The following is a 27,940-nucleotide window of genomic DNA, read 5'->3' on the forward strand; positions in this document are numbered from 1 at the left end:
CAAAATGTAGTACTATCAGAATAAGATTTTACTGTGAGTCTCTACAGTGCTCAAGAGGAGATTTATCTAATGTATCTGGAGCATTATTGACATACATCAACAAGAGTCATTTCTGACACAAATTGTCCTAAACGGAACGTGAGCAAACAAATATTGTCTCACTTATTATTAGTCTCAGACATGTTGGTAAATAAGCCTGCACTCTGCTTGATATTTTGATCACTTGTCTGTGAGTAATCTCTTTATAGTCACAGATGATGAGTGTCCTTGAACAAGGCACCTAAATCAGCCTACTGCTCCAGTGAATCACCAAAAGTGCTCTCATGCTCGCTCATTAAAATGGGTTAGATGGAGAGGTTACATTTCTAGTATGTCTTTATATGACACATGGCCTTGAAAATGACTTGAGATACACACATAATGGAACAAGGACTTGGTCTACCCTCTCCCTTTATTCATTGGGGGGGTGCGTATCTGACCATTATGTTTCTTATCAGTTGCATAATTTCATGAAGCTATCAAAGTAATGTGTTCTGAAATCTTGAGCATGGCTTTCCGGTATGTTCCACTGTCTCTGTGTATCTGGTACACAATCCACACAATGAGTCAAACAAATATAGTTAGAAACACTTCAAATTAAATTAATGTAACCAAACTGTAAATTGATTAGATTTTTGTACACTTCAAACAAAATACCAAAATAATATGGCTTTCATTCAAATGTTGATTTGATTTGATTTGTTCTGTCGTGAAGGAATTGTATAAAAGACCAATGACTACGACATACGTACCTGAAATCATTTCTGTCAATTGGCCAGAACAAAGTGGCGCAGCCTTGGATATACCATGTGCATTGAACATCATGTTCATATGTGATGATGGGGTATTTTGAGAAGAAAAAGTAAGAGACAACTTAGTGCTGAAACAAAGTTAAACACCCACTCATTGCACTTGATAGCAAGCCAACTTTCACTTTCTAGAGGTCAACACTAAGACTATGCTGACTGCTGGAGGCCTAGGTCATACTGCAGAAACCCCAGCACACAATTCAAGTGGGTAAACTAATACGCGCTGCAAGAACAACATAGACTATAGAAAATATTATATAAGCCTGGAGTTTCATTGCCAGATTGAACAGCAAACACAAAAAACACAATTTGGGGGGAATACAGCATTTTGTGGTATGAGATAAAATAAGGTTGTGAATGCAGTTCAAAACGTTGGTTCAATGTTGTAAATAAGATGTGTGCTTTCACTTGTATGGCGCTATTATGCCTTTCATACTCAAAGTGCTTAAGACTGTTTCCTCATTCACCGACTGATGACGCAACATCTGGAGCAACTGGGAATTCAGTATCTGGCTCAAAGACACTTTGCCACAATGCCCCATGATGGGTTTGGAAACGACTACTCTACCCTCTACCCCTGAGCCATGGCACCCCATATACGTAGCAGGGGTCACCTCAAGGGTGGCAATCCAGTCTCCTTTAGGTCCAGCCCTACTAGAACATACCAGAAAAAAGCTGAAATGAAGTCATGCCATATCCAACTTGGTGAATTCACTCCTAAATACTTTTTAGATCAGAGGAATATGAAGGTCAATTATATAAGAACCAAGCAGGCATTGCTGCTACAAGTGAAGTAGCTTTGACTCAATTCTCTTAAGTGTCATCTCTCACTGGTCCCAATACAGTTGGAAACATCGTACATTATTTTATACACGTTTTAAGATCAATTTGATTATTCATCTCACCAGTTATTGATGATAATCGCCATCTTGCATTACAGACAGTATAACCAAAATGACTCTACAAAGTAAAGGAAGTTGCGGCTATGCATTATTTATCATGAAGGGCTGTGGCACATAAACAAGCTCAAGCTCAGCTGAGTTCGGTGCAGTGGAAGTGGGCGACGGTGTATACATACAAGGGAGGGAGAACCATGCAAAATCAAGATAAATTAACATTTTAACAAGTTTCGTGAATCAAACCCAGTAAGCTTAGTTAATTGAGCGTCCAAACGGCGGGGTCAAATCCCACATTGGGTAGTTGGTTCTGGGATATGGTTAAGTAGTATGGAACATGTTTTTGTGGGCAATAAAAGGCCTTACTGATAACAGAGAGAGCTGCCACTACAGACCATCCACCTGAATCCAATACCAACAGATGGACCCAAGTGTCTTTGACCTAGTATTTGAATGCAGTTGTTTGTAACTTTACATAGAAGCCAATGTTATACAATATGGAAAAGAAAAAAAAACTTAATCTTACTAGACATCAGGTTTTTCTTTTTCCCTGAAATATTTCTAACTGTTTAATGTTCACCAACAAAGGAATCTCAGAGGCATCAGCAGAGGAATCAGCAGAGGCAGGAATTTCATTAGGATCTAAAGCCTCCAGTCAGTGCCAGAGCCTTCCGAGAGCATGAATCCTCCTCCTGATGAAGCTCAGCATTCCTGCTGACTGAAGCATCTTATAGACGGAAGTGGTCTGTTGGAAGTGAGGGTGAAAGTCCTAAGACTTCACATAAAAGCCACTCAATGAAAGCAAAACCTAACATCTCCTTTGCCTCGTTCAAGGCTGAAAGGCCCTTATTACAATGGATTTGCTTCAATTGATTTGTCTTTAGTGGCCTCAGGGAACAGAGGGCCCATAGATTTTCTGGTTTACAGCAAACATGTGAAAGGTCTCAGCGCATGGTTGCATAAAGGCTTCAGCTTGTCACTTGAGCAAATATTTGGCTGTCATTCTTTGTATGACAAGTAGCTCATGTGCACCCAAACAGGATGAGCTTCACTTCACATTTTCACATCTGACAGGCTTGGTTATCCCAAATACCGTAGAAAACAAAAATACAAGACAAAAAGTCAGTCTAATTGGACAAAAGAGCATGAATAAAGGAAACAAAAAGTAGAAATGCACATGTACTACTTTTTCATTCATTAAAATCTTTAAATTGAATGAGCGAATTGAAATTTCAGAAACTTCTCACACCTTTGCTAAAAGAAATGGCGTTTGTCAGAGTAGTGGAGATACGTATATTTTTTACCCGTATCAAGCTCTAAATGATGTCACTTTTTTTAGTGTATTGTTCTAACAGAATAAAACAGGAACGGATACACACAACTCTGACTAGTGTGATACACACACATGCACACACACACACGCAAATCCCAAAAACAGTGCATCAAGATATCCAATATTTCTCTGTGGGGTATGATCTATCGAAGTAAATTCCCCCATGAGGCCAAAAACAATGACATCAAACTTTTGTTCATGAGCATTTGCAAAATTACATATAATTCTGCATCATGAGCAGGGTTTACATGCAGACTTTGTTTTATTGCGATTGAAGGCCTCTAGTCTATCGCTTGCAATCTGGTGTATACCGTCATGTTTAATTGGAACAGACAATTTACGGTCATGTGGTATGCGCAGACCTACAGACATCACATGATTTATCAGAATGGAAGTGAGTCGTCTAGTTAGCACAGCAGTTGTCTTTTACACTTGAATAGCTTGATAAAACCAAGTTACAAGTATTTACAAGCTCTGCCGTCACACACCTGCTCCATTTGGAAGCCGCCATATTTTTAAGTGTGTAAACGATCAGCCTGGCTATTACAGATGACGTCTATATGACTTCTGAAGTGGCAAAAGGAATACTGTATACCATCCCTAAGAATCCAAATTAAATTCTATTCGGATTAAGCCTGTTTGTTCCAGTTGACATTTTTATTCAGTTTGAGTATTTGGTTTCTGGATTCTGTTTTTTTTTTTTTCATTCTAATTGAGAACAAGACCAAATAGATGTGTTGCAAAATCATTGACTTGTTATGTACCGTCTTTTCCGCACTATAAGGCGCACCTAAAAATCTCCAATTTTCTCAAAAGCCGACAGTGCGCCTTATAATCAGGTGCGCCTTATATATGGACCAATATTGAGCCACTACAGCAGGCGTGTCCAAAGTCCGGCCCGCGGGCCAAGTGTATATATCTTATATATGGACAAAGTTTTAAAATGGGGCATTCATTGAAGGTGCGCCTTATAATCTGGTGTGCCTTATATATGGACAAAGTTTTAAAATGGGCCATTCATTTAAAGTGCACCTTATAATCCGGTGCGCCTTATAGTGCGGAAAATACGGTACTAACTTTATGCCAAGTGTTCTGTCAAACAGCTAAGTTGTACTATTGCTTGATACTTACAAAATGGAAGCAAGCCACACTGCATGAAGTGAAAGGCATGGCTCATCAATACACCGCATGGTAGTACTTTGGGGTAGAGCTTGCACTGATTGCAAAGCACTTAACACAACGACGCTTAAGACAACGACGTTATCAGTGTTGATCCATCTTGGTTATGTATTATATCTTTTTTTTTTGTCAGGGCGCCAGCCAGATGAAATTTAGCATCTGAGGTGTTTATGTATATCAAAACCAACCGCTCCACTTCTCCATGTACGTATGTGGATGTTAGATTTGTTTTTTGTGCAGTCATATTTCTGATTCTTTGTGCTGCCATGTCACCTACTGTAATCTACTCAGGGCCTTCAATATTATTTTTGAACTACTATGTTAGCAATGGGATTATTTGTTTTATTAATCAGAATTCAAATTTGCCTCTGAGTCCTCTGATCGGTTAGTCGAGGCAAGCCAAGTTTCACGAGCAAAACCCATCTGTAGTATTCTGCACATATTAATAATACATGTAATATTCAGAATCTCAGGTGAGTATGATGTACAGACGGGGGACAGGTACTGGGAATTAAACATTAATGAGCTTTCCACACACAAAAAAGTGTTGATTGATTTTGGGGGGATTGATTTTTTTTATATTATCTCAAACAAATTTGGCAATAAATAAATTGATTGATTTTGAGCTGCTGCGGATGATGTACATGCTAGTGTTGTGGGCAATCATATTGTGTTTGTCTATAGCGTAATTGATGGTTTCTATAATGGCAATTTTATAGTGGGGGAATTACAAGAGAGTTTAAGTCGGGTAAATCCCTACTGAAGTGAGGGAGACACATGATGAGACAATTTTTCAAAATATTTGACAATGTTTGTATCCACTGCAGCTTGTCTTTAGCTGCATAATGGGTACATATTTCATCATTGTTCCTGTCTCAAGGCAAGAGGTAAGGCCACCATTTTTCTAACCATGAGGGACATTTCACCCTACGGTTTTATAAAAAAAATTCTAAGGGGACCAAAATTGTAGTACAAATTCAACTGGTCTTAGTTATCACTGCCTCCACTGTGTAAAAGTATCCAAAGAAATTAAATATGAGCTGTATGACGAATTCTGCAAATAATAGTATAATAACAATAATGCATCAGGCTTATATGGCATTCTCTGTAGAAATTGGGATCATTTCCTAGTGAGGTAAGTGGTTCAGAAAATGGATGGATGCATATATTTTAAAATCCATATTGTCTACGCAGCTCATCTATAGGATCAGATTCCAATGTGCAGGTATGCCTAATGAGATGATTGGTTAGTTTATTGCAGCCACAGTTTGACATGATCCACCAACAGAGGATCAGGTCACAGGAGAGGCTGAGAGCGTGATGAAAAAAAACTGGCGAGTGACGATTCAATTGATTTATTGCTCTCTGAGTCTATCGATTGCTTTGAGTCACAGATTTCCTGCCGCAGGATACTCTGAACGCAGTGGTATGCTGCCGAGATCTATGGGGTGACTCAATCTTTCCAACAGTGGGCTGCACAAAGATGTCATTTACAGTTATAAAGCAGTAAACGTGGCAGAACTGTTAACAGTGTCTAAGCGGAAATGACAGGGATGGCGATTTGACATTTAAGATGATAGTGTTTCGCTTTTGTTTGTTTTTTTCAATACGGATTGCAAGCACCTTCATTGAGCCCACTAAACCTGAGGATCAACTTCTTTACTATGGCATAATTTCTGCTTGTTTATTGCACTGAAAGGTATTAGGGTACCACTTTGTTGTATGCACTTCTATTTGAGCTCCCTGTCACCCATCCCATTCCTGGGGTTTGAAGATTGTTCTTGTCATGGCTGAGGGGTTCACGTGGCTATGGTGAATATTTGTCCGACAACAATGCAGCTTTGATGAAAAATGAGGCAGGTGGTGGCAATTTATCAATCCCTGCGTGGCGCATGGCGGCACTCTGGCAGAGGGAGGTGAGACAAAATGCAAAATCCTGAGTTTTTGTGCATGATGAAAATTGATGCCATTTCTCCGCTGCTGTATCAGAACAACAGAAGCAGCGAGAGAGAAGAGAAGAGAAGAGAAGAGAAGAGAAGAGAAGAGAAGAGAAGAGAAGAGAAGAGAAGAGAAGAGAAGAGAAGAGAAGAGAAGAGAAGAGAAGAGAAGAGAAGAGAAGAGAAGAGAAGAGAAGAGAGAGCAAAAGCCAAGATGGAAAAGGACTTCAACGGTTGGCACAATATCAATATAAAAAAAAAGAAAAATTAATACAATTAAATGTATAATAAAGCACAAATTAATTTTAAACTGTGACTCAACTTGATGCCTTCAGCTTTGAAGAGACATCCGGGAAATACAATAGATGATCAATAATCAAGAAGCACGAAAAAAAGACATCAAAATGTCTATTAATGATTCTTTAATTAAGAAAAAATCATCCTTGGCTTAACATTATCCTTTGCTGATTCAACATGACTCCATCTGCTCGACAAAGACCACAATGTGCCAGTGAACATTTCATGGCTAAATAAGGGAAGAGTTGCACAAAACAAGAAAGAGCTGATCAATTTACATAAAGCACAAAAATATTGTGATAAAGAGGTACCAGTAAACTAGGAAAACATGAGCTCACAGTGGTAAACCAAATACTATTAAATGAGAAAAAAGACTCTTAAACTAATCAGTTATTAACCCCAATCATACTACGCTTGTACAGAAAGATAAAGAAAATGAATCGAAAATGTGCATATAAAAACATATGCCGTTATGTATTTTGACATGTATTACACTCACCACTAGCAACTGAGTAATAGTTTAGCAGCAAACAACCACAGTTGCAAAACTGTAATCCTCAGATGAGTGCAGCGAATGTGAGGTGGGACATGCATTTTATAAAACTGATTTGTTTTTGAAGTCACCATAATCCAACATCATCCATCATATTCTGAAAAATTGTGGGACACCATGTTACCAACAGAATTGTGTTCCTTAATTGCAGTAAATGTCTCAGGAGGAACAATAACAAGGGGATTTGAGGCTGGACTGACACTATGTCATTCATATGATTGACAATTTCTATTTTTTGCTCTCAAGTAACACAACTTGGGTATGAGGGACGGCAGAGAAAATAAACCAAAATACAAGAAAGCATATTCCTTCAGATCAGAGTCAAACCTCTTCCAAATGTGAATAAAATTTCGATATGCATTGGCTAGGTGCCAATGCAATGCAAAAAAACAGCAACCAAAAGTCTTAGCTCCAGTGAAAATCTCTGAGCATTAAGTAAGAGTAAAAAACAGTGGCGCACTCTGCACTTGCTAAGTAGCCAAAGATGCTAATTTAACAAATTATTTCTCAGTGTGGGGGCGTGGAACTGACCAACGCACGTCGTGTGTTTGTGCAAACAGAAATAAACAAGTTGAACAATCACTAGTTTCAACACAACACATAGTCGAATGTAGCTCCACCAGCACTCTTAAAGTGCTGAATTAAAAATAACCCAATCTGGGTTAAAAATTGGACCGACCCAAGAGGTTGGGTCAATTTTTCCCCACTTCTAAGATGACCTTGGTGTCACGTCTTCTCAAATGATGAATGGTTGGTTAGGAATAAGGAAGTGAGAGATAATTGTAGTATTGTAGTACAATGCAGACAAAGAACATGGGGATCATTTTGCTAAAATTATTTAGTATAGATAGCTTGCTAAAAAAACAGGTGGCCGTAGTTTTTGAGAGCCATAATTTCAACCATGCAACCTTTTTTGACCATACCCCCTAAAATAATGAGTCGATAATCATGTGAAACTTGAACCAGAATTGAAATCGTTAAAATTCAAATAATCTGTCAATAAAAACAAAATTCCCAGTACATACTAGTTCCTGAGGTGCACGGCACCCTCAGTGACAGTACATACTTGCTTCTTCTATTGAGGTGTTAAATTTTCTGCATTTGCAAAGATAATATATATTTATATTTTTTCTAATATTGAGGTACTTTCTTTAGCTACACAAAGTCCATTTGTCACTGGTGGGAAATTCATTCAATCAATCCCACTCACCAACTGATGCAGCAAGTAACATTATGGATTACAGTGGATAACACTGACAGTGAACAACACCTCTGGCATGTGCCCTTGTACCACCATAACTTTTTAATGAAAGCAGCGACTCCCAACAGAGCCGATCGGTCCAACCTTGAGCTGATTGCCTTAACAACATCTTCCTTGACATTTTGGAAATGCGTTTGGAAAGGGCACTGAAATTTGTATAACAGCATGGAGTTGATTGGAACAATTTCCACATTTGGAGACACACACATCCATGGTACTTGAGCTGATAAAAATGCAACTTTTAAACTCACCTAACTCAACTCACAATTAAACTTTATATGCTTAAAAACAGCTGTCACAATGTGCGCCACATCACATTGGACACAACAGAGAAATAATATAACTAATAACGATGATGAATAGAAATAAAAATACAGTAACAAATAAACGGAAGGTTTGAATTCCCTCGTGACCATGAAGGCGCTGGGATTCTGAAATTATAATATCACAATATCACGTTTATATGCAGTTAATGACGCTTTAATATATTGGCAGTATTCGTGTTTTCAAAGTCCATGTAAACATGTGCAGAATCCAGAATATGCCATTAAATGTGTTTTTAAAATTCCAAATGAAACTCAAATCTCAGCTTGTAAACGCGATTCAGTTATCTCCTAACAATGGATGCTCTTGCTCTATTCGCAAGTAATTTTGGACTTGCTGCATGGTAACGGATGTTTCTATCACTTTTAATTTCACAATATACAAGACAATATTTCTGTAGCGAAGCCATGCCAAAGCAATGACCTTGTTTCACAGCTGGGCTGTGTGATTTTTGAACAAGAAAAATATTAATCACAAATGTTTTGACTGATGTTGAAATAATGATCGATAAACAATCATGATTATTGATTCCAAACCTTTATTCAATGTCAAAAACTTTAAATATAATATATATAATATATATTAAGTTTAAATATAACTTAAAAGAACAATCATAAAATAAACAACAAGTACAAAAATAATGTTTTATAATGATTGCAATAAAATATCTAAATATATAATTCCTTCTGTGCATGCTTTGGCCTCTCAGGGGTATTATGACGCATGTGTAGGGATAACTAACAAAGATAAAGAGCAGAAGAAGAAAGTGGGTATGCAGAGAGTAAAACTGCGTTAAGGTCGAGAGGAACGTGCAATAGTCTTGATAAGATAAAGAGCATAAGAAGAAAGTGGCTATTCAGAGAGTAAAACTGCGTTGAGGCCGAGAAGAACGTGCAATAGTCTTGCTAACTCAGCACAAAGCCTCTTTGGATTGTTGGATTGAGTGATCAAAGAAAAGAGCACACTCAGAGGATTCACCGCGTCAGGGAGATCCTGAGAAGATGACCGCAGATGTCCCATTGAGTTTGCCAGAGGGCTGCACTGAGGTACACCGGCCGATACTGTGCACATTTGATATTTCTTAAGCTACAGCACTGTATAGTACTTTTCAATCCCAAAAAACGTGCTGGGGTGTCAGTTGAAGGTCGAGTAGTTCTAGCTTTTCAATATTTTGATGTTCTATTTGTTCTTATTGTTATGTCACATACCACACTTATCATTCAATCTCAGTTTCTCAAGGTGATTCTTTGCAAAGCATCAATCTTCCATCACTCTGCCTTCCACAAAGACCTAAGGTGGACACAATCCCTTTTTTGTCCACCCACTTTCTTTTTGTGGAAGGTAATAAATACTAGCTGAAGGAACACTGCCTGGGTGAGCATTGGGCACTTACACATTCACAGAAAGCCATCATGATTTGAAAGTGCATGAACAAGTCTCGGCTGACATTTTCTGTGTAATCGATTCTTTCCAAATTGTGCAGACACACAATAGCCAAGACGTTTGGTCATCTGTCATGAAAAAAAGCTCAGTTTGGCAGCAAGCTACAGACAGTTGGTGAAAAGGATTCTTTTGCTGCTGCAGTGAATAATAGCATACTTTGGTGACCACACGCTTCCACAATAAGTTTAAAAACATGATTCCCTCAGTGGGATCATGACCTTGGAAATGGAAGCAAGTCTGTGTTGGTGATATATGACTTTAATTTCACCGGTTTCAAACTACTCTGACCGCAGTCTAATAAGAAATGTAAACACTTCTGCCAAATGTAGAAGCAAAAGCTGAGTTTTTCAGAGTGTTTATTCTCCTCTAGGTTACATGGGTTAAAATGAAATGGCAACTTTGATGAGAATGATTATGTTTGCCAACAACGCTGACAGGATACATTTATTTTCAGTTTGCTCAATGAGTCATATGCTGTGGCTTTATAATATACACAGAGACAAATTAGCTCTCCCTAATTGGATGTCAAAACATGAGTGTGCACGTCAGACTTAAAAAAAAAACAAAAAACGTGTGGGATGTACATATGTACGATGTAAATATGTGATGTCACCCACCTCATTCTGTGCTTCCTGTCTCTGCAGTAGGGAAGTGAGCACGGAGGTACTCTCTGGAGTGATAGTCAGCCTGGGAAAGAAAATAGATGAGGTAGTGAGAATGTTACAAGGGAAAGATATGGAAAGAAAGAGATCACTCATACAATCAAGTGCAATCAAACGTGTGCAGGAAAGCCCTGACACGGTGAACACACACACACTGGACCATTGAAATGGAAATGAAGTGACCTTGATGCTGACATGACACAGAACAAACAAAGCAGCTGGTCTTTGCTGCCAAACCTGACAAACATAAATCATTGTGCGCAGACGTGTCTTCAGTCCAACGCTGCTATCTAAACATTGTTCGGTCCTACTTGAGGACCGAGCCAAACTGTGGCCTGCTTGGGATTGACGAAATGATAAAAATGCATTGTTTCAAGGCTGTCGAGTTCGCCCATACCAACCCTCATCCAAATGTGCCTTCATGGACGTTGCCTTATTCACTGCAGCACAGTTACACTGGAAATGGAAAACTCAAATTGAAAAAGACCTTCACCAAAGTCTTTCCACAAAGATTTACTAAGTAAGTAGTGGACTTTCAGATTTATGAGTGTTATTCCTCTTGGGAGGTAGCTACTGTATTGCACTCCACTTCAAGGCACTTGCTTTTACAAGGTACTTGCATTTATTTGCAACAGTCCCAGACAGACAGACAGACAGAAAAATCGACAGACAGAAATTTCAGATTCCCCCCTTTTTACACGCGTGCTTTTTGTTAAACTGCAAAATAGTAAATAAAGTTCAGTTGTTTTTTAACCACAAAGTCGATGATTCCATGGCAGTTTAATGTTTTAAAAAAGCCAAAAGTAAACATGATGTTATTGTGGGGGTGTCCGATAATGACATCAAATATCGGTTTAATTCCATAACAAAAAAACACTATCAAGACAACATCCAAAATCCAGGCAGTCCATTGCAGACTCATCATCTTCTGCTCTTTTAGCCAGCAGCATTTGGATCTAGCATGTAGAGCCCACATGATCAAAACAACCATGCGTGTGAAGGAGCTAACAAAGTAAGGAGTAGAAGATTGATGTAAGCAGTAGAAGATGTCAGCTGTGTGAGTATTTTTCATTGAAATCAGAGGTTGCATTGTTATTTGTTTGAATCGATCACTTTCATACTAAAAAAGAAAAGTATGTATCATTCCTGCCAATATTGTATCGGCTCAGTATCGGGTTTTGGGCAATACACTTGTCTGCAATAACGGTATCATATCAGGATGCAAGTTTGGTAGGGACAACCCTAGTTCGACAACGGCGCAACACCTCGCAACTTCTCTTAACAAAATACGGACCAATCCGAACTATTGGCCTCTGAAATTTCATGCTGAAATTTCAATTAATTAATTAATATTTCAAGTATTAACCTTGAATTATAATTTTTCTGCAAGTAGACAAAGAGTCAAAGAGTTGAAAATGGTGCTGAATCGCAAGACCCAGAATTTTAGCTTTGCTACAAGAACAAGACGGAAGAACAAGCTCACCAGAGAAAAGACTTAGCATCATGATGAACAGAGCACAGACAGCAGATGTCATCCAGTGCTCAGACCGTGCCTCTTCTGCGGAGCAGCTCAACACTTTCTACACCAGGTTCAACGGAAGTGACACTAAAGTGGACCGCAATTGAATGGTAATTAAATGAAAATGAAAAAAAAAAAGAAAAAAAGAGATGTCCTGTGTGGGCTGACAGACCCAAGACACACCACATACTCTCTCTGAGCCGTTTCGGCTGGAGGGACAGGTGATGGAACAGGTCGATGTGTTCAGGTACCCGGTTAACGAGATCGACCGTCTCCTGTCTTTCACAAAGAATAAGGACGGCCTTTTGGGAAAGGCCCACCAGCGCCTGTTTCTTTTGTGGCTGTTGAGGAATTTTAACATTTTAACTGTCTTGTACTGATCACGCATTATGTTTGTTTTGACATTCAGCATCAAATCCTGGTGCAACATAACAGAAAGCAAGAATAACATCACCATCAAACAAGCAGTAAAAATCACCAACTCCTTTTTCTGACTTGCTCTTTTGCACAGTAAATAGGAAAGCAATCTGTTTCACACAAGCAGTTGTCACACACCCCTTCATCACGCTTTTCAGTTCCTTGCCTCAGGCAACCATTACCATGTACACCTGGCCCAATAGAAAAGTTTACAATTGTAAACAAACTATGCTTTTATTCCTTCTGCAGTTTTCTTCTTAAAAATATGAAGTAATCACAAGTGTTTTTTTTTTTTTTCAGTATTTGCTGTGTAAATTTGTGTTCTCCGAGTCTGACACCAAATGAAAATTTCTGACACTACCTGAAAGAAAAGAAAGTTTTTGGAATGGAATGGGTGGAATTGTTAATTAATGGAAGATGTATTCAAAGAGATTACTGAGAAAAGAAAAGAATTCGGATCATTTTGGGCAAGCCAGTAAGCACATAGCAAAAGTCTTATTTTGTTTGATTTAGGCAACTTGTCTCGTGTGTGACATTCGAATGCTTAACACTATATTTAAAATACTTTGCACCAATTGTCACTGTCAGTGAAACGTCCAAGATGCAAGGAATTTCAGCATTGAATTTTTTTTTCTTCAATGATGCGTGACTCCTTTTTGAAACTGGTTCCAAGTAAGCCCTTAAATCATATGGAAGCTACAAAATTGCATTACTGAACAGACATGTCCTGATCATTTTAATGTCAAGCATTTCAAAAATGTTCACAAGAGTAATAGATCACTTCTCCAAGTCACCTCTAATTTACCTGTATGTCCTTCTTGTCAGCGTTTGCACCTGCCTGATAAACATAGCATTTAATGATGCCAAATCACATGATAAATTCATCTATTTGCATATACTCCTCCATGCAGAAAACAGTCATTTTGCCACAATGGTAGATGCAATTTCAGTTGTGCAGTTAGTACTTTAGTTTCAACATCTATTTCCATGAACGATCAAGTTTAGGCCCATTTCTTTTGCATGAGCAAACATTCAGTAAATCGGGAATTAAGTTGAAAGCATAGAAATGTCCTAAGGGTCTTGGTAAAATAAAAAAATGACAATTAGTTCAAGTGCAACCCCAGATTTATCGATTGATTAAGTGTGTCTGCATCTATTTTCCTATGTAGCGTATGTTAAAATAGCTTTTTTTATCAACCTATCATCTGTCCAAAGTGAGAATAAGCAAGGTAGAAAACAAATTAAAATCCAGCTATGTAATGAAGAGCTTCATTTCCCATGTACTAAAACTATAAACTCTTCATTTTTATAAAAAAAAAAAAAAAGAAGGTACAAATTGCATGATTCTTAAGTAGTGCTGTTATTTTCACCCCCAAAAATTTGTGACTAACACCACTAGATTTGGTTTGAAATAAAGAGAAAATTGTTGGAGAAGCAAATCATCCATCTGCATGTGCCTCGCAGTGTCATGGGGATCTGGAGACAAGAGCTGCGCTACACAGTAGACTGATCACCAGTCAATCACAAAACTCATACATAAAGACAGGCAAGCCTTCTCACTCATAGTTTTGGAAGGGATCCACAGAGAGCCCACACAACCACAATAGTATAAAAACTCTGCACAATCCGACCTGCAGGCAAAGCTGTGAGACAGCAGTGCTCAAAATAAATCTGCAGCCTACTGATTCTTGTTGAGAATCACGAGCATATGTAGTGAATTTGGTTCAGTCACAATTAGCAGGTGAAGGTAAGTTTAACACTGCCACCAACGTGTAGGGATGCAGAAGCACTACAGGAAAAAATATGCTTACAATTAATGTCAAATTTGAAATAGTTCAGCACCAAGTCTAACCTCGCTCCATTAATTTTACAACTGTTTGATAATACAACAAATTGAAATTCTTCATACATGATTTCAATCCCATTTTCAATTAAAAATTCTCTCTCTGACACAACATCAGCTATCATTTGTTTGTCTCTATCCCAAATATTTTTGACCCCACTCACCGCCAAAAGTAGAACTCAAACCTGCATTTACTGCTTCAAGACAAAGCTATGTTGGTATAAATCAATACTGTCAAGAAATAGCCAACTTATATTGTTTTGAATGGCCACATCAAGAGAGCACAGTCATTGCACTGAGTGTACTTGAAAAAGAGGACAAAGAAAGGACGTGCTTATGCAGAGTGAAGAAAAGGCCACAAGCAAACAGATGTGCACTGGTGGCTCTTTGCAGTAGCTTTGGGCGCTGTCAGACAACACACACACAGACGTGCAGAGGTGTCTGGACCAGTGGCCCCAGGCAAGTATTTATCATTTAGCCTGACAAAAGCCCTTAAAGCAGGAAGCTATGCTTGTCGATCCTCTTTGCTTGTCCACTCCATCCTGCCACCCTTTTCAGATTCTTCAACTAAGCCAAATGTTGGCTAAAGTCAAAGCGTTTTAATAATAATTATTCAAATTGTGCTCACTGCCACCGACCGCATTCCATTCAAAGAAGGCTTAGGAGTCCAGTGGCTGCAGCACCAGAATGTCAGACAGACATATATTAACATTTAGACAGCCTCAGGGCCCAGAGGAGATGTCCGATTTAAATCAATCACATCCTTTTGGCAATGTCAGAAAAGTTCCACAAGTCAACTGGTAGAGCTGGCACCAATGGCGCTGTGATGTCAGTCTCACGTTATTATTTTTATAACTTCTTTGTCATGACTCTGTAGATGTCTATTAATGTATTTAGTTCACATGTGTAGAAAAGGAATAAATGATCAGATAAGCCAGAATTCATTATAAGCAAAAATAGTCAAGTGCGTCAGAAAATATAAAGAGCAACACAATTGATTGTGGTTCAACAAATTTTATTTTAAGAATAAAATGCTGCAAGCTATCTGACTGATTGTCACAGGCACACACTCGTTTTTGCTAAGGGCTCTTTGAATCATGTCTATTGCTATAAATTAGTGAGTTTTGTTATTTGGCCATAATTTATGAGTACATGTTGAAGTCGAGGTTAGACATGATGCATCTTTAAATGTCTGGGCCAAGGGGAGGAAACAAGTGTTTCATGTGGATCTTGAGCTGAAAATGTTTGGGAAATGTTTGTGGTAAAATATGTTAACTATGTTTGAGTTAAGGTTATTCATAAAAAAAAAAAAAAAAAAATTGAAAATTGAAAAAAAAAATGTGCATACATAAAGAATAAGTAAAATAACACCTAGCCAGATGCTTAAAGCTCAGCCTTGCACCACTAATTAAACTAATTGATTTGGAAAAACAAAAGTCAAAATGAAATAAAAACTAACTATAAAAGAAAATCCAAAACCATTATAAATATTGGTGCTCCAATCCATTGGCCTCAGATGATGTCAGATGATTGTTGTGGAAAAGTACGTGATTGGCAAAGTTGATGAAAACTTTGCATTGCTGATAAGAATAACATTTCCTTTTTTCGCCAGTACTCACTCTAGATAAAGTGAGAAATATACGGCTAATCCACACAATCTGTATCGGAATCAGTATGCAGACGTTTCACTCATGGATGATCGATTTCAGAATCGGAAGCATTAAACCTTAATTGAAAAACTTCTAATTATTATCCTGATTCTAATACTGTAACTTTAAGTGTTTTGTTTAGTTTAGAAATGTTTGAAGTGTGGGGGATTGGTAAAACTAAAAAACACAATTAAAAATGGCATACGGTCTCTCTATACTGCAGATTTTTAGCGACTGCAGATGGGTTTCTGAAACATAGACCCGGTGATAAATGGAGGTTTACTGTACTAGCATCAAGGATAATCATTTATCACTATAGTGTACACATTAGTTAGAAAATGTTCCTTCTATTTATGTTTTATTATATATGTGCAGATATTTAACCTGGTAGCAAAATGCATCTTGATGCAAACAATTCTTTCTAAAGATCAGTGTGTCAACTGGCTGACCTTGAAATCTAATCGTCTTCCTTGGCCCATTGCCCAGCTAAGCACAAAATTCTTTTCAAATTGGTTCATAACTTTTTGAAAAATTGTGTTCACTCTCAGACAAAACAAACATCAGCAAAAACAAAACTCTCTGTGGGTGACGCTTACAAATGACAAAAGACCGTCTGATGAGATGACAAAGAGGCACTGTGACGACGCTTCCAAATCAAATTCTATTTTCCCAATTTAGAATAAACACAATAAAGTAAGACATGACAACAAGTAGTAGAGAGGATGGGCAGACGGACGGATGAAGGGAAAGACAAATGGATGGATTGATAAATGCAGGGATTTCAGAAACAGGGAGAACACTGATGATGAACTTCTGAAAAACTCCTGCAAGTACTTTTACTGTCATTATCAATGTAAGGCTATTTTTTCTTCTTTGTTGTCACTAATAGGAGGAAGTTTAGTTTTTTTTGCGTTTTTTTTTTGCAGTCAGATTTGTGCACACGGAGGACTGTGTGCAACTGTGCATATTTCAAACTTTTTCCGGAACTGCAGACGAGAGAGCATAACCAAAAATACTCAAGCTATGCTGCTCTGAATTATTCAGAAAGTATCAGAGAGGAAAGAAAATGGATGGATGGCAGTGGCTGGATGGATGTATAAAAGTCAGTCATGTAAACAGAGGACGAATGAAGTAGGGGACAGAAGGGTGTGAGTTTTGGGAAAAAAAGGGAGATGCTCAGCACATGCATGCACGCACACAAACACACACACACACACACACACACACGCACACACACACACACACACACGCACGCACACACACACACACACACACACACACACGCACACGCACACACACACACGCACACACACACACACACACACACGAGCAACGGTTCTTCACAAAAACAAACATGTTGCATTTCTCCTCCCCTTCCCGCCACATGTATACCCTACCTGTCCACTACGAATTCCTCAATCTTTTTCATTCCGTTCATGCAGACTTTGCATGGTCTATCTATCACTCACATTAAAATTCCATCTGTTTTTGCATTCTGGCACTGCAGCTGCTTTTACATTTCCTGTCTCTGCCTGACACTCAGGCTGCATGGAAACCCAAGATGGAGGCACACTAATTGCTTCTTAGCTGGGGGGTTGTATGCATCCAATATCCAAAGAGCTTTCGGTATTGCATGGATGCATTTCTTCTAGTGTGAGTGGATCGGCAGAAAGACAATGATTAGCTATGGCCTATGGATAAGCAGCAGCAAGACAATGAAACACAATAACCCATTTTGCTGACAGTTTCTAAATGGTGTTTTTTTTTAATTAAGGAAAAAAAATCCAAGCTTCCTGGTACTGTGTGAAAAACGTGGTCTATCAACAAATGATTTGAATTCATGACAGGGAAGGTAGTTTTTTTTCCCTTTTTTCCAAAAGAAAATAATCATTTGGAAATCGATCTTATATTTACTTGGGTCCATCCAGCTATCCATTCATTTTCTGTACCGCTTGTCCCCACGGGGGTCGCGGGCGTGCTGGAGCCTATCCAAGCAGTTATCAGGCGATAGGCGGGGGACACCCTGAACCGGTTGCAAGCCAATCGCAGGGCACACAGAGACAAACAACCATCCGCACTCGCACTCACACCTACGGGCAATTTGGAGTGCTCAATCAGTGCATGTTTTTGGGATGTGGGAGGAAACAGGAGGACCCGGAGAAAACCCACGCAGGCGCGGGGAGAACATGCAAACTCCATTCAGGAAGTCAAACCCGCACCCTTCAAACTGTGAGGCGGACGTGCTAACCAGTGGCTCACCGAGCTACCAATTTACTTGGGTTATCTTTGATATTTAGATTCGTTTAAACATTGAAATATGAAAACCATCCCCCGAAAATAGGACGGTCAGAAGAGGGTGAATACTTTTCCGGGGTACTGTAGTTAATCAAATGTGAGTATTCCTCAAGAAGAAAATGCATATACAACAATCTATTCTGGCAAAGGATTCACCCGAATGATGCCACGAGGCAGCAAATATTATATAATTATATTTTTATTGTCTATTATTGTACTTAGTGCAACACACTCAGACAGCGCAGAGAGGACCTGGATATGTGATGTTACTGTGTGTCTCAGGGAGCTCCTAAGAGTCCCATTACCAGTGGATGTACGTCTGCGGGGAGGGATGAAAGGTTGGATTGATTTCAGCCTATAGGGATAATGACCAGCGGACCACCATCAGCCCAGCCCAGCCCCGATGGGTATCTATCTATTGCATGATTTTAGCTTCCTATCCAGGGCGGACCATTTGTCACTCAATTTGAGACTTGCCAATTGGAAAGAGAAAAGCTGCTTGTGAAGATGTATCAGTGACCAGTGGTGTGTGTGATTTAGTGATATGCCATAAACTTCCCATTGTGGATTTTTTTTTAGTTAGGGAAATGGTTTTTCTCTGAGGATCAAAAGATATGAATTTAAAGTGAAAATAAATGGCATAGAAGTAGAATTTGACCTTCATCAGGATTGTAAAGGATGCTTCTGAAAAACATGTATGAAACAAAGGGTTGAGGGTTATGGACAGTGCTGAACGTCATCAGTCCTATGAAAAGTGATTTCTCTAGACCTTTTTTGAATTGCAATGTTAACATTGCAATTTCAAAACTACTAGAGCCAATTCCCTGGCTATACCCGCTTATGAGTGACTGGGCTTTTATAAGAGGGAGATATATTTATTTCCGTTTTAAGGCAGCATATGTATATATTAGCAAACACACAGGGGAATTAGATTTCTCGTTACTATTTTTCAACTTGTTCTAATGATGCTAATAACAAATAATAAATCGTTGTTGACTTCTGGAAGGGTCACACAAAACACCTGCCGCTGATCATCGACGGTGCTGTGGTGGAGAGGGTGAGCTGCACCAAGTTCCTGGGGGTGCACATCAGTGAGGACCTCTCCTGGTCCGCGAACACCGCGTCACTGGGAAAGAAAGCTCAGCGCCGCCTGTACTTCCTGCGGAAGCTCAGGCGTGCATGTGCTCCTCAGGCAGTCCTGTCTACATTCTACCATGGCACCATTGAGAGCGTCCTCACCGCATCGCTGTCTGGGGTGGTAGCTGCACTGAACAGAACTTGAAGGCCCTGCAGCGCATAGTGAATACGGCTGGTAAGGTTATTGGTGCTTCGCTCTCCTCCCTGAAGGACATTTACACCTCCCATCTCGCCCGCAAGGCAACCACGATTGCAAGTGATGTGAGTCACCCAGCTCACTCTTTGTTTGACCTTCTGCCCTCTGGGAAGAGGTACAGGAGCCTGCGGTCCCGCACCACCAGACTCGCCAACAGCTTCTTTCTCCAGGCTGTTAGGACCCTGAACTCGCTACCCCCTTCTGCGTAGCGTGTGGCACTGTTGCGCTATTTTCTGGAATGTCTGCTGTACGCTCCCTTGCTCCTTTTTGCTCCTCTTATATATTTGTTGTGTTATTTATTCATTATTTATTCAGTACACTTTTGTCTACTTGTTTACTTGATTGTCTATTGTGGGCCATGTCTTGTCACCGTGGGATAGCGGGGAACGAAATTTCGGTTTCTTTGTGTGTCTTTGGCATGTGGAGAAATTGACAATAAAGCTGACTTTGACTTTGAACAGCACAAAGGCTCAACATAGCCATTTGCTGGGTCAAGATCGGGAACTGCCCGAACCAATCGAGCCAGTTTTATTGATTTGCCAATTTTAGGACGATACATGATTTGTCCCGTGTGACTTGTTTGAGATGGATGAGCTCTAATGGAAATCATCGCACAGAATTTCACACAGCTTGTACTGAACAGTATTTAATGTAGACAGGATCCGGTCCATTAGATTTCATGAGACACTCACTCAAAATGATTCCACTCTTTTAAAAGCACAAACTCATGCGATCACTTGGTTTGACATGGATCTTGTATATATGAAATGACCTATTGAGGGGCCACAAATTATGTGCAAGCTCCTTCTAATATGTCTTTTGATAGTCTTTCACTGCATGCACCAACTCAAACGTTGAGAAGAAAAAAACAGAAAGCAATAGATGATCATGGTGTGACCATCCTCCACTGCCGCTCACAGTACTTTCTTTCAGGCTTTATTGAGAGCTACATAAGATAGAGACAAGTGTTAGCAACTGAAGGTGTGGGAGAGATTCTGCTGCAGTGTGCACTGTGCACCCATCAACCTTCACTGCAGGATTTCACCATGATGTCATTTTTCCTTTCATCTTTTCTTTCTTTCGATCCCTCACTGGGCCCAATGTAGAAGGAAGGCATGTTTTTTTTCACTTGTGATATAAGCAGAGAAAGAAGAGTTCGTTTGTATTCGTTTGCAGATACAGTGTGATCAAATAGTTATGTTAACAAAACAATTTTAGCAATGCAGCTACAAGACAGTTTGTACCAACCCCAAAAAATACAAAATAATTCTTTCAACTGTACTTTTTTTACAATCTGACAGATTTTATGGAACACGTCTAATGTCAGATACCAGTCACTGATTACATAAACCACACGAGCTTTCTGCACAAATTATGAAAATCAAACTGAATTTCACCTTCCAAAAACCGGAAGTACGTTTTGCCACACTTTGGTATTGCACGTGCTCACTAAATTAATGTTTCTAAAATTTGCGGAAAGTGTTGTCAGTGATAAAGATGTTTGTGAAAGACACCAGAGGTGACAAGTGAAGCATGCCAGAGGAGAGACAGTATTTGGGAACAAGTGTTTAAAATAAGCAGTGTCAATACAGGACAGAAGGTTGACGTCCCCCTTTTTTGTCTGCTGTCCATGTTCACCCCGACCGTCGCTCCTACTAGCACTGCTAAAGACGCCTCCACTCCCCTCTCACCAGCTAAACAACTCATGATAATACTTTGATGAAATAAGGACACATAAAGGGAGGGATGAGTTAGCTACTTCTGCTGATTTGAAAATGTCTGCACGTTGAAATGGCATTGCAGTGGAACATAAAAAGCATACCAAAGAGTGGGAACACAGCACAGCCTAGTGGAAGCAAGTGTGTGTGTGTGTGTGTGTGTGTGTGTGTGTGTGGGGGGGGGGGGGGGGGGGGGGGCATAGAGGGATCAGTTAAGGTCATCCAAAACATGTTTTTTCCTCCTACCAAAAACGTGGGTGGGTGTTTTAATAAGACCTGATGCTGTCAAGGCAATATCTTATTTGAGTGTTCACATGAGGGCTGTAAACCTAACAGCATTTCTCAATACTCACGTACCTTGTTAAGAGTCATCAGCTGCTGTGATATTTCTCGTAATACACAGTGGAGATGAGTAAGACTAGATAAGATGTATTGTAGACCATTCACAATGAAGCATAATAATCTTACCACAGGGTAGCAATTAATTTCCCTCTACTGTATCTCTCTAATTATCTCACCTAATGTATCATGTGCCATTAAACAATTGAATTTTGGTGATCACTAAACGCATTTTCGTTTTACTAAAATGTCCTATATGCTTCTGTGATGTCACTACCTTGGTTGAATCTAAAACAATACCTGCTCTTTCGGAGGGGCACACTCTCGCCTGTCTTGTGTGCCGCCACCGTGAGTTCGATTCCCGCATCTGCTCTTTCACCATATTCTGATTTACCCGTGATGCAAACTGTAATGATGTCACATACTTTCTGGGACCAATGCATCAAATTACGCCAGAAAAGACAGAAAACAAGAAAAATCAATTAGCAAATAGTACATCGTCTGGTAATATTGCAAGGGTCAACAAACTGTTCATTTAGTGTTTTTAGTTTTTCAAATAGGTTACAGTTCACTGGTTTCTTTTATATCAAACAAATTGTTTTAGGTTATTCACCTGACATGTTTCGTCTTAAAGACGCGTCACCATCACATCTGTGACACTCTGATGAAGGCGGAAGAAACCGCCGAAACATGTCAGGTGAATAACCTAAAACAATTTGTTTGATATAAAAGAAACCAGTGAAGTGATTAAATAAGGAAAAACAAAATGAACTTAGTACAATTAAATAGGTTACAGATTTACAATTCAAGTATAAATGGAAATTTGAACATTGGAGGATTGAAAATTAGGATGTGGCCCTGCTTTATTTTATTTTTGTCCCTGTAACTGTCACTCTATACATGCAAAGGTTTAAGCTGTGTGATAATTATGCTGAATCATGTTTCATTAAGGCCACCGAGCCGCCCTAATGAAACATGATTCAGCACTGGCTAGCACATCCGCCTCACAGGAGTTTGCATGTTCTCCCCGTGCCTGCGTGGGGTTTCTCCGGGCACTCCGGTTTCCTCCCTCATCCCAAAAACATGCACTGATTGAGCACTCCAAATTGCCCATAGGTGTGAGTGCGAGTGTGGATGGCAGTGTGCCCTACGATTGGCTGGCAACCGGTTCAGGGTGACCCCCGCCTCCTGCCCAATGACTGCTGGGATATGCTCCAGCATGCCTGAAACCCCCGTGGGGACAAGCGGTACAGAAAATGGATGGATGGATGTTTTATTACTACCATGAATGTGGTTGTGAACTTAATAGCTTTCAGTTTCAGGATGTTTTCATGTTGAGAATGTACCTCTTTCTATTGTAGGTATTAAGCTTCGATATGGTAGCAATTTGCGCATTGATTTTAGCAGATAACAAATGTGTGTGTACATTTGCGGGTCTTTTGGTACCTGTCTGATTGGTTCCGGGACTCTGAATCGGCTACAGGAGTGGGTGAGCCGAACGGCTGTGTCCAGACTGATCTTGTGGCCAACTGACACATAGACTGGCTTGGTGCTCTTATCTGAGCTACGCAGTGCCTGCATGAAGAGTTGAGTGGATGTGAATGATGAGTTAGAAAGAAAGTCCCACCTCCATTTCCTTATCCTGTATTATGACTTCTCGCCGATCTGATCGGCTATATCGGATCGTTTATTTATCTTTTGAAAGCAGCTACATTGTTAGATAAAAAAAAATCTACTTCTGAATGTTAAGTAGAGACATTGCATTGTTCCCTTTTGTGATCATGTTTTGTTTGCCTGTCTCTCTAATGTGTGGTTTTATTAGCTTTCATTTTGTTTCTATTTCTTGTACGGTAGTTTGTACATTATTAGAAAAATACACTTTTTGTCAACAATTGACTTTAGATACATTCTGGGGCACACCTGATTCACTGGCTTAGCTAGGATTTTTTTTTCTATGAAGGGCTTATGGGGGCCAAGGATATCTCTGACGTCCGACAAAACCAAGAACACTTTTTTTATTTTTTATTTACAAACCTAAATAAATAATCAGAAAACGCTAATAAACATTCATTATACTGTATGCGCCCTATGAGGGATGGGGCAGCCCGTGTCCCTGTGCCCCCCCCCCCGCCAGCTCCGCAAGTAACATGAGGATCTCGCACGACAGACGTGCAATGGCACAATGGTTGAGAATTCCTGCTATAAATGAGTTGACTGTCACACTTTTTAAGTTTCTGTTCACACGCACCTGCATGTACTGCGATACAGCAAACGGCTCATTAAATGTGATATGGTGATGTGATTGTTTAGTTGACACTTGGATAACTGGAGCTAATAATCAGGTACCGTAATTTCCGGACTATAAGCCGTGACTTTTTTCCATAATTTTGGACCCTGCGGCTTATAGTCAGGTGCGGCTTATATAAGATTGTTTTTCGTGATTTTTGTGATAACTTGATCACTTTTACTCTTAACACTATTATATACAGTAAAAGCTACAAAACAAACTGACAAATAACTCGTTTTTAAATCAGACGAGTAAAAACTGGTGAAATATTTTTTTTAAAATGTATTATTAAAAGTGAAGACAATTTGCAATTCTAGTAATGTCACACAAATTTGATGCACAATTTGTCTTCGCGGGCCACATAGAATGATGTATGATGTATCTGGCCCCCGGGCCTTGAGTTTGACACCTGTGCTCTAAACCCTTTCTCTTACTCTGCCATATCACTCAGAGATTACACAAAGCAGTGGCGCTGTTTGGACCATCTGCATTGTATTAAAACCCAATCAATCAGCATTTAAATTCAATTCTTCTGACATTTTGCTCACCAAAAACAAGTTGTAATGAATGTGAACTTTTAATGCATTTTATTCAGAAGGTTACTTTGAACCTTAAACGGCGGTGCGGCGTACTTATGGATTTTTACGGCCTCCGGCCTCTAGGGGGCGCTCTAGCAGGAAGCAAGAGCGAGACAGGCGGAGAAGAGATAATGCGCCGAAGAAGACGCGCTAGTTTGTGTTTACATTTTGCGCATCACGCAGAACGCGATCAAGTCGGACATTACTGAAAGGAAGCCTTTATACACAAACCGTCATCATGGGGGACAAAAGAAATGCATATGATGCCGCTTTTAAGCCAAAGGCAGTCGATGTTGATGACATTATCTTGTGTCTACTCTGGAGCGTACTTATGGATTTTTACGGCCTCCGGTTTCCAAGGGGCGCTCTAGCAGGAAGCAAGAGCGAGACAGACGAAGAAGAGATAATGCGCCGAAGAAGACGTGATCGTCTCGCGCATCACGCACACACTCGCATTCACACAAAGACAGGAAGCTTTTATACACAAACCGTCATTATGGGGGACAAAAGAAATGCATACGATGCCGCTTTTAAGCTATACGTGTCGCTTGCTAGTTTAATATAATTTAGCGCTTTGTGCATGAATAAGATTAGCATGAACAGACCCTCTTCACACTCGAAGAAATGCATAAAACCAACGACGAAAGAGAGACTGAGAAAGTGTGAGGCGAAGGATATCTAACGCTATTCCAATTGGACACTAAGGAGGAAGACTTCAATGGTTTCAGTGCACAGGAGGAAGATGAAGATGGCTGTTTTTTTACTTTTACTGGTATATTTTTTTTAACCAGCCCTGTTAGTGCTGTGCTACCGTGTTGCTGCTGTGTTGCTGCTGTGTTACCGCCGCGTCTGTGACTTTGCTGTGTTACTTCCGTGTTGCTGCGGTATTACTGCCGCGTCACAGGGAGTGTTTGGAAAGAAATGTTAAGGTATGTTATTAAAGCTTTAAAAAAAACTTTCTGTGTCCAGTCTTTCTTTGCTAATAACTCGCGTGCACACTTCCGCGTTGCTGCGGTACTACTGCTGCATCACAGGCAATGTTTAGAAAGACATGTTCAAGTATGTTATTAAAACGTTAAAAAGGCTTTCTATGTACTGTCTTTCTTTGTAAAAAACTCGTGTGCACGTGCGGTTTATAGTCCGGTGCGGCTTATGTAAGAAAAAAACTGAAATGTCCCTGAATTTCAGCTGGTGCGGCTTATGATCCGGTGCAGCTCATAGTCCGGCAATTATGGTAATTAGTCATTTACAGTAAATTGACGTCATTTCAGCAGATTGCAGTATATTATAAAGAATTTCATGGTGTCGCTAGGCGTTAGACTAGACAGAGGTAGCATGCCTCTGTAGCCTAAATGTGAAAATACAGTGTGCATACAGTCCATAGTGATACCCAGTTTATTTAGTTGCACATGAACTTTTGGTCATCTGCAGAGGCGAAGTATTTGACAGTAATTTGTTTTTATTTTCATATCTTTCCTTCTCACCTTTCCAAGCACTTTGCCAGAGGTAGCTCTGAGTGGAAAGCAGTCTCCACCTTTCTGCAGTGCTGATATCTATGTAAACAAAGAAAATATTGGAGGTCAGAAACAAAGAAGAAGAAAAAACATGCAGTGTGAAGAAAGAACTAGTTTGCTTTCTTTGGTTTATTTTGACAAATGAATGCTTCAATACTGTTTCTTGCATTTAAAAAAAGTCTGCTTAAATGGCCTTGAGGTTCTTTTTCACGTAGAGAATTTCTTCATTAATATTCCTATCTGTTTTAAGTGAAACGTTTTCACAAAATTATATGAAGATGCTATATTCACCATGGATAAAGCCATTTATTTATTTACCATTTAATCTGATGACATTGGTTAGGTAATTAAGACATATACATGAAAAATATATAAATATAAATTACATAATCTCTGCATTCTCTGAAACCTTCGATTGGTATCAGAATTAGAAATTTGTTTCAGCCCCTGAGAAAGAAATTAATTTGGCAATAGAAGTACATAGAGGAAGCCCAAAAATAGGAATAGGAAAATAGACAATCTAAAAAACCAAAACCCAATTTAAATAAATAAATAAATAAATAGGATAGGATTATACTTGTACGCTAATCCATGTTTAGTCTAGAGCTAATACCATGATTAGACAATTATCGGTTTGTGCAAAAAGTAATACAGATGTTTCTGAATGTTGATATTTTATCTTGATTCACTGCCACAAAGGGTTTCCATCATTACAGAGCTATTATAATAAAGGCATTATTTTCTTCTTAATTACTTTGTAAATTCAAGATTTTTTTTCACACGCTACTGAGAATGGTATATGTAAAGATGCTGGTGGTACTGTGCATTATGCGTCAGAATGGAGAAGGGTGCTTCGAGGATGGATGCGATGTGAATATTATTATAATGTTATTAGTACTAACATTATAAATATGGAACATTTAATTCTAATCAGTGCAAGACTCTACACTAGAAAAAGCCAAACAAAACACATCCAAGTAAATGCCTCCCACAGTCTGAATACATTTGCAGAGTGGCCTTTTGTTACCTCAATAGTTTAGTTTAATCAATAGGTTACAACATCATTCCAACAAAAGATTAGATCAGCTGAAAATGCAAGCACCCCAAAACAACCTTAATATATAATCTTGGGCATTTGCTCCCAGCTTCAGGTATAATTGTGGCTAAAGCAGAGGCAGAAATTATGTCTTGGGGAAGATGGATAGATCAACAAAACAGACTTTCCTGCCAATGGGTTATCGCTATCATTACTCCCCAAAGAAAGTTAAGCATTAGGGAGTCATAACTTTAACCTTCGACACAATGTTTTCAAAGAGTTTGCAAAGTCTTAAGGTTTGCCTTAAGTAATACATTGGACTCAAGGGAGGATAGGCATAGCCTGCATAGGCTAATTCTGTGAATAAATTGATGCTCATTCATTAAAAATATAGTATATCTGTTTTTTTTTTTAACCCCACCACACATTTCTTAAATAGGCAGAGATATGCCAACAAGTGTTTTCTACAAATAAATGTCTCTCTAATATGTAGGCTGGATTGAGCTCTTATAAGCTTTTGTTTTGTGTGTGTCTCTCTCTCTCTCTAAGACCCCATCTAATATAATAATGAGAGAGAGCGAGAGAGAGAGAGAGAGAGAGAGAGAGAGAGAGAGAGAGAGAGAGAGAGAGAGAGAGAGAGAGAGAGAGAGAGAGAGAGAGAGAGAAAATTAGACATAGG

The 27,940-nt window shown here is 39.3% G+C and overlaps 1 protein-coding gene across 9 annotated transcripts in view; it reads right to left on the reverse strand.

Annotated features, from left to right (window-relative positions):
* The window catches only part of LOC125968764 (endonuclease V), a 79,294-nt gene that overhangs the window by 41,652 nt on the left and 9,702 nt on the right, over positions 1 to 27,940 (reverse strand). For 6 of the 9 annotated variants that reach the window (XM_068650921.1, XM_049720151.2, XM_068650920.1 and 3 more), the window contains 3 exons: positions 26,196 to 26,264; positions 23,293 to 23,421; positions 10,689 to 10,758 (listed from right to left, as the gene is read on the reverse strand). In XM_068650921.1, coding sequence (XP_068507022.1) covers positions 10,690 to 10,758; positions 23,293 to 23,421; positions 26,196 to 26,264 — 267 coding nt within the window. In that variant the 3' untranslated portion in view covers position 10,689. Of the gene's footprint in view, positions 1 to 4; positions 2,490 to 4,498; positions 9,690 to 10,688; positions 10,759 to 22,884; positions 23,070 to 23,292; positions 23,422 to 26,195; positions 26,265 to 27,940 lie in introns of those variants that run through there. The other 3 variants (XM_068650922.1, XM_068650919.1, XM_049720153.2) reach the window with 3 other exon arrangements.

Source organism: Syngnathus scovelli, chromosome 5 (assembly GCF_024217435.2).
Source record: "Syngnathus scovelli strain Florida chromosome 5, RoL_Ssco_1.2, whole genome shotgun sequence".
NCBI lineage: Eukaryota > Metazoa > Chordata > Actinopteri > Syngnathiformes > Syngnathidae > Syngnathus > Syngnathus scovelli.